This window comes from Symphodus melops (genome assembly GCF_947650265.1).
Source record: "Symphodus melops genome assembly, chromosome: 19".
Taxonomy (NCBI): domain Eukaryota; kingdom Metazoa; phylum Chordata; class Actinopteri; order Labriformes; family Labridae; genus Symphodus; species Symphodus melops.
The window spans coordinates 9255788-9272977 of record NC_136709.1 but is presented as its reverse complement, the minus strand read 5'-3'; the positions used below and the strand labels follow the sequence as shown (position 1 = coordinate 9272977).

The 17190-nt window shown below is 42.0% G+C and overlaps 1 protein-coding gene across 3 annotated transcripts in view; it reads right to left on the bottom strand.

Moving 5' to 3' along the window:
• The window catches only part of arhgef10 (Rho guanine nucleotide exchange factor (GEF) 10), a 56038-nt gene extending 38961 nt beyond the window's left edge, over window positions 1-17077 (bottom strand). For 2 of the 3 annotated variants that reach the window (XM_079369061.1, XM_079369062.1), the window contains exons 1-6: window positions 16876-17077; window positions 8722-8831; window positions 3341-3706; window positions 1529-1876; window positions 546-582; window positions 212-300 (exon numbers count right to left, since the gene is read on the bottom strand). In XM_079369061.1, the coding sequence (XP_079225187.1) occupies window positions 212-300; window positions 546-582; window positions 1529-1876; window positions 3341-3706; window positions 8722-8758 (877 nt within the window). In that variant the 5' untranslated portion in view covers window positions 8759-8831; window positions 16876-17077. The remainder of the gene's footprint in view (window positions 1-211; window positions 301-545; window positions 583-1528; window positions 1877-3340; window positions 3707-8721; window positions 8832-16875) is intronic. The other variant, XM_079369063.1, reaches the window with a different exon arrangement.
• Window positions 17078-17190: the final 113 nt, after the last annotated feature.

The window sequence follows — 17190 nt, the reverse complement described above, 5'->3', positions numbered from 1 at the left end:
CGCTTCCTCAAAAGAACTGGGAAGGAAGTGTCTGGGAATTTAGTTGTGTCATCCGAGAATGAGAGAGAGAGAAAAACAAAAGAGATCAGAAGACGTGCAGAGTGTGAAGAGGGAAGTACAGAGAAGTGACGAGAACGGCAGTATTCCTTCGAATTAAAAAGATGCATGCATCTCGACTAGTTTACATTTCGCTGTAATTGTCATGTCTTACTTTCCATCCATGCAGTGTTGGCAGGATCTGACGCCCACTTCGCCAAAGCATCCTCCTCTCTAATTGGTGGATATTCTTCACTGAAAACACTGGAGAAACATGTACAGGTGCATTATTTTTCCTCCTCTGCTCGATGTCAAATAAATGAGTAATATTCACGTGTGTTACCAATGACACGAGGGACCCTGATGTTCTTAATATATAATTGCAAGGGTCAGTAAATGGAACTCTGAGTGGGAAGTACGGAAACATATTCGCAAAAAAATATGTAGAGCACTAAATTTAATCAGTGTTTAAAAAAAAAAATGCTCTTACTGTTTAATAAGACACATACCTGTCCACAGAGGTGTTGCCAGTCCCAACAACAGTGACTGAAAGAGGAAAGAGAATAAACATGACACAGAGCTTTATCAATGTTTTTTGTCACTGTTTAAGGTCACACAGCACCCTGGAGTAAAGTTCTGAGTAAGCTGCAATGCAGGTGACGTTTGAGGCAGAAGTTTGTGCATAGGGAAGTTGAATAATTGTACAAATACATCTTTTAAAATATTTTCTAAAATAAAGTGAACAAATAGAATATTCTTTACAGGAATCAGCAATGTGACATCAAAGATGATAAAGTCCTGTAATTTCATTTTTATGCCACCAGATGTCGCTAATGAGACCGTCCTGGATGGATTCAAAATCTCTTCAGGATCTCGTGAATCAGCCCAGAGGATGTTTTCTTTTCAATGTGCATCCATTATTTTCAGTGTACTCGTGTAGCTCATTTGACATTCTTGATGAAGAATCTCTCCTGGAGAGTATTCTACATCGCCGCACACAATGAACTTTTAAAAAATCCTCTCCCCCCCCAAAAAAAATCTCTGTCAATGCGGCGAGACCATGGTAGGATAATTACAGTGTAATGAGAGTCCTCGGTGTGTCAGGCCTCAGGCTTGAACTCAACTACTGCTGGATTTTAGGGAAACCGGAAAATCCTCACAGCCAACTCAGATCTTTGGGGGAGGCTAAATTTAGTCCTTGCTTCCTTGTGGCAAGGTTTTAGGAAAAAGAAGAAAAGGAAGGGGAGAGAAGCAGCTGAGACAGCATTTACGTGTCACAGCCTGGTATCTCTATTTTTGAGTGCAGAGAGAAAGTAGAGGAAGAATGTCACTCAAAACAAAGGAAAAAATGATTCTGTGTATCCAGATCACTATGTTTGTTCTTAAAAATAACCTTGTTAATCTGCTAGTCCAGCTTATTATTGTTTTTTGTTTTTTTTATCTATTTTTAATAAAAACATCTGTTCAAAATTCCAACGACAGAAGACTCTACCATCTTCATCCACAGAGAGATGCCGAATGATGACGGGCGTGGTGTAAGTTGGTGTGATGAGCGGTACACCCGAGGGTGTTGCATAGCCGCAGGGAACCGGCACTGAGTATCCTGAAGTGATGCCACCAGGGCTGGAGTGGATATCCTGGGCTCCTCCTGCTCCTTCCTTTGACTCTGCCGGCGTGGAAGGGGCCGAGGAGGGTCCATGCTGTTGCTCCAGCTGCTGCAGTTGGAGAGGGGTGATGTCGATCACAGAGTAAGGGTTGACTTTGCCCTGAGAGGAGCTCCTGGGTACTGGCGGCAGAGTGCAAAGGTCACTGATGGGTACATCCTGATGGTCTTCTCTGACTGGGGAGGAAAAAAAGATAAATCACAACAACGGAAAAAAGCGACGTTGGGCTGAAATTATATTAAATCAGATGAGAAAATACATGTTCAACTCATTAGAAATGACACAATTATTCGTTTCATTTCAAACATATAATGATCTACAAAGATTATGTGTTAAAGAATTCTTTTGTGAACTTACTTTTTAAGCTTTGAACAGTTTTGGGATTATTTTACTTTAACAGAGGTAAACATTAAAACAACAAAATGTTGTGCAGCCAAAAGTAAATAAACAGATCACTTTGTGTCATCGGAGGCAGCTTTGATTAGAGGTGGGGAAACTACATCGTTAGCTATGTTTTCGACCTACTGAAGCTACAGACCTATTACAGATGCCAAAATCTAAAAGAAACGTCCGCCATCTTGCTTGGAAGCTATCCAAACAGGCTTTCTGGAGAAAGCTGATGAGAACAGACACTTGGGTAAAAAGTATGTGATATGGATGAAGGGTGCTTTGAAGGTCTTGTGCTTGAGTCGGATGTTCGTCACTATCTCTACGACGCCGCAATATAGCGAGGAGCAGTTAAGGGAGATGGAGGAACAGGAGGCGGCTGCTGCTGACACGCAGGTCTTGTGCCCCAGCTGCCTCTCATCGGCTGTGAGGACAAGGAGTCCAAGCTGAGGCGGACTGGTGGTGTCGGTGCTCTCACTGTCTGTCTATGGACAAAAACCTAAAGTCTGTTTTCTGTCAAGAATATCTAAGATGCCAATTCCTTCTGGAATCGCTGAGTCAATTGAGGAAATGGCCGTATGTGTTGTAGTAAATGTCTGTAGCTTCAGCGGGAGATTTTGTCAATCTGTACTTTGGGGGAACATTTTAAGCAGCATACTTTAAAGGCACATTGTAAACTTATGCTCAATGATCCCACTTCCTGTAGAGAGGAGAGCTAAATGTAAGAGGTATTAGGGAACATGTTTTCAGTTTCTCCAGGATTCTTGCATGATACAACGACTGCAGTGTGTTAAACACGTGCACGATGTGAGAGAAAAGTCTTTCATAGATTAGATGGATAGATACTTTATTGATCCCGAGGAAAATTCAACCACATGTTCCTGACAGAATGACAGTGAGTGAGTGAGTGAGTGAGTGAGTGAGTGAGTGAGTGAGTGAGTGAATTAGAGCCTGACGCTGCCTGCTGCTTCTGCTGTCACAACTCTCAGTGATAAAAAGCAGACATCCTCCAGCAGCAGGCAGCCAGAGATACAAGGTGTCATGAGAGAGACCGACTGCCTAAACTGCTTCACTCAAGGGGCCTGGATTACAGCCAGATAACGCACACAAACTATGACAGGAGAATGTGGAGAATGTTGGATTGCTGATAGAAAACATTAAACATTTTTAAGCCTTATTTAAGCTAAACTCTCACCCCTCCCCCAAATGACCCCCCCCCCCCCCCCAAATGTCAGCACTTCTGGGCTGCAAACCTGTTTTTTCAGGATCTGCGTCATCATCATTTAGAGGAGGGGGCGGAGGAAGTGGTAAATCTGCCTCCATGTTATCCAGTCCCTCAGGAGCAGATGTCCCCTGTCCTTCTGCGGTTGCTCCACCTGTTGAGAAGGATCCGCCTGCGGCTCCTGCTGGGTCGGCTGATGATGGAGCTGTGTCGCATGTTGTTGAAGGTGTCGGGGGTTCCAGGCTGGGCACACGGCCTTCAGGGTGACTGGCCTCAGTGTTGTCCTGCCTCTGTTCCTTGCTGCTGGGGGCTAGAGGAGGAATGTCATCATCACTGTCATCAAAGTCAAAGGCTTCCCCCTCGTCTTCATCAGCAAAAGGGACGCTGTCTGCCAACACTGAAAAGTGATGAAAAGGTTTCCAGTTAGAGTGAGTGGTTGTGTTACAGATAAAAGAAGACATAATAATTATAGTATGTAAAGGTGCCACTGTATGTAATAAGAATAAATATCATGTTCCAGTTGCAAATCGTGCAAGCAACATGGACGCCTTTGTTTTGTTTTGTTGACTTAATTACACAAAAAGAGGACAAAGCTACTAATAAACGCAATAGTTACAGCTGAAACGTTTCAGCCATGTTGGATTTTAACTCAGCAAAGGAATGATCTGAGTGTCAACGTCAACATTTCCAACTTCTGAGTTGAAACAGGATGCAGGTGTTGAATTCCTATTCGGGGGTCATTGAATCAAAAATGTTGTGCTGTAACAGTTGGGCAAAGACTAAGAGGATGTTATCAATGAATCCTGGATATGTAGTCTTCAGAATGAACGACTCATGAGAAGATATCTGAAACTCCTGAAACTCGCTGCATTTTCTGTGTGCTGCAACAGTGAAGCAGGTTTATGCTCTGAATAAAAGGATCACGTAAATGAGCTCAGACCACGACATGACAGGAAGAGCATCACACCACACGGTGTGCTTTTGAGGAATTGGCGAAACACATGTCATACTCGGGTAAGACTGAACTTAAAGACTCCTTTAGAGCACGTTTACAGATACGCTGTGGGTGGTAGTTTGAGTCCTTGGGCTGTTTAAATCACTGAGCCACAAACAGCCTTATAATTAAGGGTGGGGTCTACTACAGTTCAGTGTGTTTTCTTAAAGAATGTTAAAAAAAAAAAAAAATCAGGGATCTGCACATCAACAGCTCTACTTTGCAGCCAAAATGAACTGGGGCAGAGCTACAGGCTATAGTTAGCATTCAAAGGCGTCGCGTTCACATCAGAGAAGTCACTTGGCAGCAGACAGGAAGGGAACAACAAATGTCTTTCCACTTTCCACGCTGCAATTAGAGCGACAGGAAAGAAAGCCGTTACTCCCTCAGTGAAATCTGATGGAATACAGCGTGGGCCTGAGTCAGTGATACAAGGATTCAGAACGCAGAGGCTCAACTTTCATTAGCTTACTTCAGGTTTTCAACTTTTAAGGTTGGAGAAGTTAAAGAAAAACTATATTGGATGTCGGTCCGATAACAGCCGGATATTGGATTTTATTGGACCGCATCAAAAATCTTAGATATTAGCGCTCTGATACACAGACCATTTAACAGACTTTAAAAGTATGATTTGTTTTTATTGGATTTATTTAGGCTATTTTTCAGGGTTTTCTCAATTATTTTTTAGTTATTTTATTAAATCAGAATATGTAGAATTGTATTTATGTTGAAGATTAAAATTTATGTAACCAATTGTTTAATAATAAATTCCTCTTCTCATACGTACTGTTGCTGACTATTGTTCTCTGTTTGAGTAACATCACTTGATCCAGCCTTTTCCGACATTCCACAATACAAAATGAGTCATAAAAGCATGTATGAATTGGGCTGATATTGTATCGGTACCGGCCAATACTCGAGGCTGCAGTATCAGTATCGTATTGGAAGTGAAAAAGTTGTATCGGGACATGCAGAGCAGCCAATCATTCAAATTCAATCTGAATCCAGTGGAGTGTAAAATATCGGGAAATCATCCAACAGGATTTGAAAAAGCATAAACCACTGAGTCGGAAAGGAAGGACTCCCCATTCCCACAACTTCACCTCTCTGCTCTTTTCAAAAGCTGCTGGTTTGTCCAGTAGAGAGTCAACAGTTAGGACGTCCCCAACTTCTCAGAATGACATTCAATCTTCGTTGTGGATTTCGACGTGAGCATACCACAGATTCTTCGCGCCTTCATCAGTCACAGCTTGACTTTATTAACCGACAGTCTAAAGTGCTGCTCTCATATCCTGACTGTGCTCCCAATGAAAACAGAAAATTCCAGGTTTATAAGAGGTCATTTTCAGCATGACTTGTTGAGATAACCCTAACTGTGTCACTTGCCGAAATAGCTCAGTTGGGAGAGCGTTAGACTGAAGATCTAAAGGTCCCTGGTTCGATCCCGGGTTTCGGCATTTTGACCTCACCCTTCCCCCAAGCTGTCGCTGTACACTTTCTCCTTTTAACACTTATTAAGATCCTTCATGCTTTCCAAACACTTCCAACAGTGTTCCTGCTGAACTCTGTCAACTTTAGCATTTATGTGAGCTAAACTGATAAGGGCTTTTCTTCACACTGTTACCGTGAAATGACCCACGTTCACTGTTGTTGAAGCATGCTTTATTACACCTCCAGGCTCGAACCATCCACGATAGAAATAAACTTAAAGAAAACTCCCTGAAGCCAAACCCAAAAACTTTGAAGTCCCTCACAGTAACGTGCACAGCTCTAAATCAGCAGCCGAATCCCCTCAGGCTTTGACAGGTCGTCGTTCCACCCTGTAGTCAGAGTGTGAGGGAATGGTCTGTGACGAATGTTCCAGGTCAACACTTTGACCCAAGTCCATCTGCAACTCTGCCTCACATTGCTCCAGATCAGAGAATAGAGGGAAAAAGAAAAAAAAAACCTTGAATCTGTCTTTTTCCACCTGTACAATAATAAACGCTTTGGGACGCAGAGATAAGGCCCAGGCTCATAGTCAGCGGCACTCCAGCACTTGAATGAACCGTATGAATATTCATCCCCTGTAATTGTCTCAATATGTCGTCTAATCCTCCCTCTGTGGGTCAATGCGAAACTCTTGACTCTGGTGCCAGAATAGAACAGGGCACGATTTGATTGGATTTGGCGAGATGACGAGCCACAACTGGCCATTCAATAGTACATCTGCAGCTGTGTGGAGCAGGCCATTGATAGATGGCTGTTCTGGTATGCATGCCCGAAGCTTAATTACAGGGACTGTGCTGGATGTTGACCTGACTTCGCAGTGCGAGCACAAATCTGTATGAACACGAGGCTTACATGACATGACAAACAATATGTGAGGTGTCATAGCATGGCTTACTATTACAATAACATAAGATCTAAGAGTGAATATTAGCTTCATCTCAGTTTGTGTCGATCTGCTGACCTTCCTGTTTTAAGAACCTGAGTTGGCAACATGTTTCACCTGAATACAAAATAAATCCAAAAAGTGTTTTTCCAAAGAATCTGAGGATCGCTAACATGAGCTTAATCTGATTTCATCACAATGATGTAAATACATAGCCGATCGCGCTGAGCCTCCATCTGATAGGTCAAATGCACGCATACTGAGTAAAAAAAAAAAAAAAAAAAAATATATATATATATACATATATATATATATATATATATATATATATATATATATCAATGCTTGTCGCCATGAAATTCAATTCAAATTCAATTAACTTTATTTGTCCCTGGGGGGGGGGGGCAATTCAAGGGCACACAGAGCAGTAAATGCAATGCAAACACATTTAACCAAGATAAGAGTCAACAAGGGATGAAGTGTCACAGAAGAATAAGAGTCAGGAGTGTTAGTACAAAGTTAAAAAAATGACATGGTTAGATACAAAGGACAGCAGAGAGTAAAGTGTTAAGATGATGGATACAATATGAGACCTGATATCAGACAGAATAAAATGGAGTAGTGCCTGAAGACCAATAAGATCAGTTGTGATAACTTCAGACTTTGTGAATGCTAGTATCGCCATAGTGATGAAATTGTGAATAATTCACCATGAGAATTAAATAACCAGTTCTTCTGGCCCTCTTTTTAAATTGTATTCAAACTCAAACTGTGGAGATGATGAAGGGTCTTTGTCTTTGTCTTCATGGGAATGTAAAGTAGAGGATCAGTGAAACATGTAAGAGAGAGAGTGCACACACAAACCGATGCTGAGGTGTCCATTGTCAATTCATAATCACAATATGGATATTGTTCTGTGGGCCTATCTCCACTCTGCTACATAATGGTCTGCTCCAATGAGTCACTGGGTTACAATCCCCTCCAGCATCACCCTGGCAACAAAGCAAGTGACTGGCCAGCTGGAGATGAAGCATTTTTCTGGCCTGTGTCTATCCCCGGAGGCGGTGTGTGTCGGTTAGTGTGTGTTTGTGTGTGTTATGTGTGTGTGTGTGTGTTTGTGTGTGTGCTGCTAACCGGGTATTCAGCATAATACTGAGGCACATTGTCTGCTGTTCACAGCAGCGCAGCACATTTTAGCCTCCTCACTCCGCCGTTCTGCTGCCCACACACTCCCCAGCAGAGCAGAGGAGAGGAATCTGTGTTGTTTACTCACACTGTCCAGCTGGAGCAGCCCTCCAGGAAATGAACTGACCACGACATGACCTCCAGGAGCTAGAACGCTAAAGCTCCTGGTTTGAACAAGTAATCGATATCTCTAGAAGCAGACAGGCGCAGACATGAAAAGAGAAATCTATACGTACAAAGTTTTCTGAAATGAGTATCTTAGAATCAGAATCTAATCAGTGCACTGTCCATGTTTAACTGTGGATATGTTGACTTCCATTTATTTCACTCTTGGTTAATCAATCAATGAATTCAATTATGTCCCCATAAAAGTGATATATAATATATATTTAATAAAACTTTGAAAAGCACTGAAAAAGGTCTTTTACTGTTTCTCAATCTGACTCTGGATCTTTGAATTTTCTTCACCAACAACTTGACTTGTTGTCCAAATCCCAAAACTATTCATCCTACAATCATATAACACAAAGAAAAGTTGAAAGTCATGAGAAACGTACAGATTTCTTCCAGAAGGGAGACAAGAACAAATACTGGTCATTAAGAAAGTGTGAGACAAAGGCTGTAAATAGTTCAGTCAACGACCAACTATTACACAGCAAAGACCTGAAACCAGTATTTTCATCAACCTGAGTTAAAAACGTAGTGGCCCGTACGGGGATCGAACCCGCGACCTTGGCGTTATTAGCACCACGCTCTAACCAACTGAGCTAACCGGCCCCATACACCAAGGCCTACCCTGACGTGTTTCAAAGAGGCCATACAGTGAAGGTCAAAGGGCATAACGTGTGAGTGACTTTACTTTCAGGAGGCGGGGGAGGAAAGTCTTCCACGTCCATGCTTGTTGCTCTTCTTCCACCCAAACTCTTCAGACAGCAGCATACAGCAGATCATCTACGCCGACACACATTCCTGCAGGAAAAGACAGACACTTGAGTTATTCACATAGTATTTCCTAATTATATTGAAAACTAAGAATGTTCCCACACATCGTACATTTAGTGGTTGGGCAAATCAAAGCCAGTCGATGCCTGAAAGCCCAGCCATGCTTGTTCTTCAGGGTTGTTTTCTTAATCACAGCAGCACTTTGTCAGCATAGAGACATGGCAGTGTTGTGGTCACAGTCTGGTACCTTTTGTGTCGACAACAGAGTCTGAAGCAAAGCTAATTCAGACAAATGAATGAGTGACTGGAGACAAAAGAAGCTCTTGTCGTGCTTCTTGGGACTGTTGATCCAGCCGCGTGTTTCAGTGTACACAACATTCTCATGCTAATTGCAGGCTTGTGCTTAACATGATTGGTCACCATGTAAAATGATAGGTCATACCCTGTGGAGCAGAGGTGTCCTGACCTTTCTTCATCTGAGAGCTACTTGCATCACGTCGCTTTTTTTGGCACACACCAGCTGAATTAAGCAACTGTTTGTACACGTGTGAAACTGCAATAAGCCAATCACAGCAATGTCCGAGAAAACATTAGCACTTTATTCTTGTTTTTACGGGCCGAAGAAATACAGTGGGAAGAGGTGCATTTACTGTCATCCGATTCATTTTTTACACCGTTTTTAAACTCTAGACGAGCAACTGAAAACCTGTCCATGAGCTACCTGTTGGAGACCCCTGCTGCGGGGGAACAGTGGGGGGTTAAAGCTTGAACCAACTCTTTGAAAGCAGGTCCAGATTCATATTTGTACCTCTTGTTAAATGTTCAGGTTTCTATAGAAGTTCATGGCAGTCAAAAGTATCAATGCATCCGTAAATATGATCTAACTTAGTGAGCCTTATCAAAGACAGCCTTAACGACAACAATGAGTGAGACTAGCAGAAGTTCTGAATGACATCAAATTCAATCAAACGTAGACGAGCTGGAGGCAACCACTTGTGCAATGTTATGAAAACACACAAGACAGTAAATTATCCCCTTGGGCTTTGTGTGTCATGGAGTCCAGCGCTGCACACACTGAGCTGCCTCTTGTTCAAACCACTAAACATGAGGTCATGATTGATTATTAAGAAGATTACATTACAGCACAGACTGGGGGGGGAAAAAAAGTTTTTTTTTTTTAATTCATCATTAATAATGACAAGCAGGATGCATCCTTTAAATTAAAAATAAATAAAGAAAACAGTACTGAAAGAAAAACAAGACTATAATCCCCAAACTCCAACCTGGAACACGGGGTGTCACTCCACGTAAAAAATGTGTAAAAAAAAAAAATAAAAAATAATAATAATAATATATGATAGAAATATTTGTGATAAGAAAAAAAAATACTAAACTTTTTTTATTATTATTATTTACTCTCCTATGTAGTTTCTGGTAGAATTTGGAGTTTGGAAAATATTTTTTATGTAAATAAAAACCCCCAAATGTTTCCATGTCTGTAGATTTTCCGAGGCTTTAACCTGAACATGGTTTGAAAAAAAGAGGCAGCCACAATATTTGCGAGTATTTTGGGTGCAGCGGTCAGTGTGATGTTTTGACTTAATATCAACCAGGTAAATGTCATTAGCATGCTGAGGCAGGAGAGACCTTTGGACCTGCACGGGCACGAGAAACGTTACATTCCTCGGCAGCGCAGCCTTTGTTTGCAGATGTACAATTCATATCCAGAGGTGACAGTTTCTGTCAAGGCCTCCTGCAGAATAAAAGTGATTTTCCCCCCCCCCTGACTTCCTCCACTTTGCTAGTATGCACTCGGGTAAATAGTCGAGTAATGACATCATGCTGACACATAAAGCCACCATTGTTGTGGTACTGTATGTAGCGCCCATATTGTATTCATGCTATCTATGAGGTTCAATACAAGCCACAGTACAAGTTCACAGCACTCTTCTTCTGACTACTTTAAACCTTCATCTCACCAAACAAGATCCAAAAGATAACTCGTTCGGAGTCTCAAAGCTTGTTTTGTCTACTAACAATGTGAAATGCTCTGCCTCTTTGTCCTCACCGAGCACAAGGCCAGAACAGTTTATGGGAACACACAGGCCCAGTGTCTGCGCACACACTGACAGTTACTTCCAACGCTAACGGGCAGACGCACTTCAAAATGAAAAAGCCTGAGGAAAACTAGGCAACACAATCCGAAGAGACGGGCGACGTTTACGACGAGAGCTGGCAACGAGGCCGCGCTACAACCGGAGAAAATGGAAGTCTGAAGAAACGGGGAGCGACATGACACGAGTTGACTGGCACATTTTGGATCGACGACGACGAACAGCCCAGCCCTGACAGGAGCCTTGACGGGTGACTCATCTCTGCCTTCAGATGCATTGTTCGATTTCTAGGACAAGCAGGAAAAGGAAGGAAGGGAGGGGAGGAGGAGTTCAGGTGTGCTCATCCCTGGGCACAGGCACAGAACAGAGATCTTGTTTAGTTAAAGCATCATATTACTGTAAAACGTATGAAGACAGTGGATATGTTTTACGTTACCTCCTAACTGCATGTTCCTCTCGCCTGTCCCTCTCCTATAATTACTCTGTTTCTTTGCTTATTTTTTCACCTGCTTCTCGAAGAAAACTAAACGCACCTCTCCACAAATTACATGCCGCGAGCCCTGTGGTGTGAAGTGACTTCAAATGTGGCGTCAAACCATAGTAGCACCCGGCATATCGCATGAGGAAAAACAGTTTGAAGCAGCATCAGTCAGTGGCCTGTCGACTCTGAAAGCCAGTCAACACCTGGAAACAAACAGAAAGCAGAAAGACAAACCCTCACCCGCATGGCAATGAAAACATGGATCATAATGGACTTATTTCTGGTCCTGCTCATATGGATCAGTGTTTAATTACAAGGTCCAGTCGCGCCGTCTTAACCTGGGAGCGATGATTGAGAACAGATGAGGAGACAGCAGGTAAACTGAGCCGTGTGGTTGATGACAGCCTCAGGTGAACGTGTCATTACATGCTGCGCTGCTCTCCACAGCAAAACAGTCTGCACTGAGAGTAATGCACACAATTTGCTCACCTGTGTGTTCCTTAATAACCTCTGTGTAAAACAGACGACGACGAGGATCAGAAACATGTTGACACTGTACACAGCAGATCACACATGTGGAGGATGATGTGAACTACATTCTATAGCTGCTTATAGAACGCCTCTTACAAAAGTCTAGGGACCATAGAAAACATATAAACTTGTTAAGATTATATTTTGTCTTTGTAATAAAGTAATGAGAATTTTCGATGCTTCGATAGTGAAAAATACCAAAGCTAAAAGGTCCCATATTCGGCCCTTTTTAGGGTTCATATATCTCATTTATGTGTCGACTAAAGTACGTTCACAATTGCTAATGTTGGGGAAAAAAAGTGTCTGTTTTCATGGACTGCAGCTCCATGCAGCGTCTCTCATCTGTCTGCGTTTCTAACCATCAGAATCCCCCACGCGGGCCTAGTCTGATCTGATTGGTCGGCCTCTAGGACCTTTAAAAATGTTCAACCCAGCGCCATCTGGTTCCACCTAACTTGTACAACTATGCTGCACGAGACGTTTTGGCAGCAATATTGCAAAATTTTAAGTAATTTTCCTGCAATTGTTGTTGATAAAAATAAATTACCCCAAAAACAGGATGCCATAGGATTTTTTTATGATGACATATTTTTTTATAATTAAATTTTTACTTGAATCATATCAAAGTTTAACATCTGCTGCTGTGACAAAACTACTTAAACCATAAATCACAGATTGCACATACATGCTGTTTTCATCACGTTTCTATTCACTGGTAACACGTGCAGAAACAACACTTTATTCTGAAAAACAGAAATCCTGCGTTGTTGGAACGTGCTGACAGACAAAGCGTATAGTAACAGAAATAAATGTTTTTAAAAGTGTTCTCGTACTTTTCAATGTCATTTTTCCTCCATGCACGTTTTCAATGTTTCCTGATCTGCTCCAAACAGTTTACCTCTCAGTTCTGGAAGTTATTGATTGTGCATAGCCGAGAACTTTTCTAAAATCCAACACGCTGTATTCTAAGATTGTTTTGATTCTATTTCTGGGTTTCTGGAGCACACTTAACTACGAGTGGCATTCCACACACTCACTGAAAGTCCTAACAAAAGATCGGATAAGAAGAGAGGGTGGTATGAGAGAGAGAGAGAGAGAGAGACAGTGAGAGAGAGACAGTGAGAGAGAGACAGAGAGAGAGAGACAGAGAGAGACAGAGAGAGAGAGAGAGAGAGAGAGAGAGAGAGAGAGAGAGAGAGATTACAGTCTTTTGCTTTGCAGCTCTGGTGCTGAATGTTTTATTAAGTACAGTAATGAGGCTTTGACTGAAAAACAGCACATCCCAGGCCTACAAAGAGTGGATGGACAGGCTTAAGGAACTACTGTAATGTATTTTGGGTTGGGGGGGGGGGGGATACTAAAAAGAAAAGAAGCTTAACTCTTTCTAGCACCATCAACATTAAAATGTTGGAATGAACTGGTGGTTTGGGTAGTTTATGAGTCCTATTAGCAAAGAACAGTTTAACTCTTACATCATTGTATATGGCTAATGCTAATGCTAATTGGCATTGCAAGCCTTGGTTAGTGGGATCAGAAGTCTAACAATAAACCCCACTGCTCCACAACCACATGGTGACGATAAGATGTTCACATTTCTCATGTTTTCTAAATCTTCAGCGCTAAGGCTCCAACAGGATCCACCGAGAAACCTTTACAGTGTCAGAGTATTACAGAGTATCAGAGCCAACCCGCCTTAACAAGATGCAACATTCTCCCACCCACCCTGACCTCAACATGGGTGGAGAAGCTCACAAACAGACAATATTGCTCACTTTTCAGAGACGAGAATCCTGACTTGTGGCAAGTTCAGACTGTCAGCGAAGCATTATTCACAGACACTAATATCCTGATGAATCATAGCCGCTCAAGGAACTCCCTCATCATCCCTCGTCCTTTTGTTTATGCAAAGCGTTTACACCTTTCTCCAAATCCAGGGTAACATATACTTCCCCTGAACATATCAGCACCAGCAGCAGAGATTAGGATGAGTTTAGTATTCCTCATACAGCAGTTATAATTAAAGGCCTAATGGGAGTGGATGGTTGGGATTCCACTTCAATAATCAGGCCTGCAGGGCCGCAGTGTTTTCATTTGATGTCAGAGAGAGGTGTGATCAGGGAGGCATGTTGACTGGATTAAGCAACAAGCTCTGCAGCCATGTTTTCAAAGTGAAAAATGTTATTATAGCTGTAACTCCTATGCAAAATCATATGAACCTATCACAGGCCTCAACTCTTGCTATAGGAGGGTTCTTTTTAACATCACGCTATTTTGTTCTTTTTTTTTTTACAGGACTTAAAGGGGACATGTGAAAAATCCATTTTCACAAAGTTTTTGAACATCAGTCAGGTCTATCGACCCACACAATTTAAAATAAATCCGTTTGTTGTTGTCTGCATTAGTCTTACCACACAAAGAGAAATGCTCCGTTTGTGACATCACAAGTTGGATTGTGGGAAGAAAATCCCCTCCCCTGGTATCTCCACTCATTGACTCCACCTCCAGCCTAGAGCTAAACTTTTACGCAGGTCCGCCATGTTTATTGTCTCTACTGAGTGTCGTCTACAGGAAAACTGGGAGGGGGGGGTCATTGCATTTAAAGAGACACGCACACCAAAATGGAGTGTTCTGAGAGAGCTGGTTTCTCCAGGGTCACAAACCCCCTCTGCTGTTTGATTCATGTTATATTTGAATTTCATTTAGACAACAGGGGACTTTTTGAAAAGGTAAAAAAAAAGGGTATAATATGTCCCCTTTAACTTCTGTTTTTAGAAACCGAGAAGGACCTCACAGTTCTGGAGTCATTGGAGAAAATGAAAGACTGGAGCAGTAAAATATTTGAAACACTGTGTCCATTGGAAAACAGAGGCAGCCACAGTCTTGGCTGTCACTCCTAACTGTTCTCCACCCACCCAGTTAGCCACACCGAAGCTTCAAGAGCCAGGCTTCAAACCAGAGGAACACTATCTTGTGCATAGTGAGCAGAGGATGAGAGCGACTGCCTCAAAGAGCTTTTGTAGACTGAACAGAGTTAAGCTCTTAATTTTATTACAATAGAATGGGACAAACTCAGTGCTACTACAATAAAGCAGCACAGGAAGACTACAATACTACTGACTGTATGAGAACAAGTCATGGCTCTGACTACAAAGGGAGGAGACACTTTATGAAGCCAAGATTGCCTCTGACTTAGAGTCCCTATAAAGAGCACATAACAAAAACAATCTATTCCCCTCTCTCTTTATTTCCTGTCTCGTTCTCTCTTGTGTCATAAGGTCACAAATGCTACAGAACTCATTTTTACAAACATTTTAAATCCGCTCTATGCGTTTTAGCTGCTCCACAAATGTTTTTCAACAGCAGAGCAAGTCTCTGGTCGAAGTGATGTTTCACACATCCACCTGCAGCCGAGCAGTTGCTTTCCTTTCACAGCTGTTGCTGAACTATGCAACTAATCCAGGTTTTATCTGAGAGAATCCTTAAGGGGAATGGTGGTGGGTGGACAGCAAATCCAAAAGTGTCATTTTCTAAAAATGACTGGTATGCCCCTTGGTCAAACTGCTGTATAGGCTGACCGCCCAGGTTTAAACACAAATTAATATAAACACCTCTCTATGCACTTTCCGTGTCAAAGAAGAGATACTACACAAATCCTTTTGCAGTGAACATTTCCTGCCGTGTCTCTGCTGAACCACATTACATCATTAAGGTTAATACGAGAGGATGTTGCAGTTCTGCCTTCCTGAATTTTGTTTGTGGCTAAAGGATTGATGAGATGCAAAAAGTAGCTGCAGAAAAAACCCCACCTGAAACCACCAAGAGCTATCCACAGCAATGGTTTGATAGGGAGAAAAGCATAACATGGTGTGGATTTGATGTCCTAATGATTAGGAAATGACCATTAGGAAACTCCAGGACAATCGAGCAATGAAAAATAAGTGTGTTTGTTTGTTTCCAGGACAGCCTCCTCTAGGTGTTATTACAATGAAACACATTAACCATCTGTACTCACTGAAAGGCTACTCTGGTTCATTTGTTTAACAAATAAACAGGAGATTCTTTTTTTTTTTCTGTACACAGATTTGTGTCTGCAACCTCTGTGATGTTCCATGTCTTACATGAACTGACTGAGTGAACTGGACAGGCTTGGAACCAGACAATAACATAGATTTCCCCCCCCCCCCCCACCCCCCCAATCAAACTTCATCAGGCTTGACTGTCCTTTTTTGTTTTTATCTCAGTGTGCAGATTTCCTTTTTCTTATACATGTAGGCACCTAAAAAGACAGAAAGTTGGATTGAATAATGCTTTCACCTGATCTTCCGGTTGACTGGATCTGCGCAGGGCTCTCACTGCAGGAATGCTATGCATGACTACTTGAATTTGTAGTTTGGCTGACTGCTGCAGCTCAAACAGACATCCAGTTTAATTCTTTATCTCTGATGAAGTGCTAGATTGTCAAACTTTCTGTCTATGTCTGTTCTTGCACCTGCAGTTGCACCGTTGAAAAGGAAGAGGGGATTGAGTCGAATACTGAACACTAAAACCTTTAGATATAGGCAACACTGTTGTCCGGGTAATGTGATACAAACAAAACAATAATCATGTTTCTCGTGTGACATTTATTTCGAAGAATAGGTTGCATTAGTCAAAATAAGATGTAAGGATAATGAATACTGATGGGCTTTCTTGTAGTAAGTGTGACAGTGTTGGCAAGTTGGCCAAGTTATCGGAGGCGCCACGTTATAGCCCTATCCCAACAAACACTGTGTTATACGACAAATTACACCTAAAACACGGTCATTGACATAATACATATTTCGCATGTCTTTTGATCAAATGTGTAGCGAAACGTCACTGCTCACCTGTACTGGCAGTTAACAAAACAGATGTAAAGGATGTTCAAAACTTTGTCAGAAACTTAAAATAAATGTCCTCAACTTACCATTTTATCACTTTCTCCAGACAATTTACGGTATTCCTTCGCAGTAACAACTTGCAAGTGTGAAACGTTAATACATTTTAGGCTTCAACAAACGTCAAATCACATCAAACGCATCCAGTTTTCACCGAGCGTCCTTCTTAAAACTTCACTCTTTTCGATGGAAGCGTTCCCCATCCATAAAAAAAACCTCGTTACCTCCTCCAAGATGCTGATTGGCTGGCAGGTAACTTGGGGAAGTACTCATTGGCTACGCATAACGTCAGTCAAGTGCCCGACGTCTTGTCCTGTAAGGCTCGACTCCAGAGAAATGCCCAC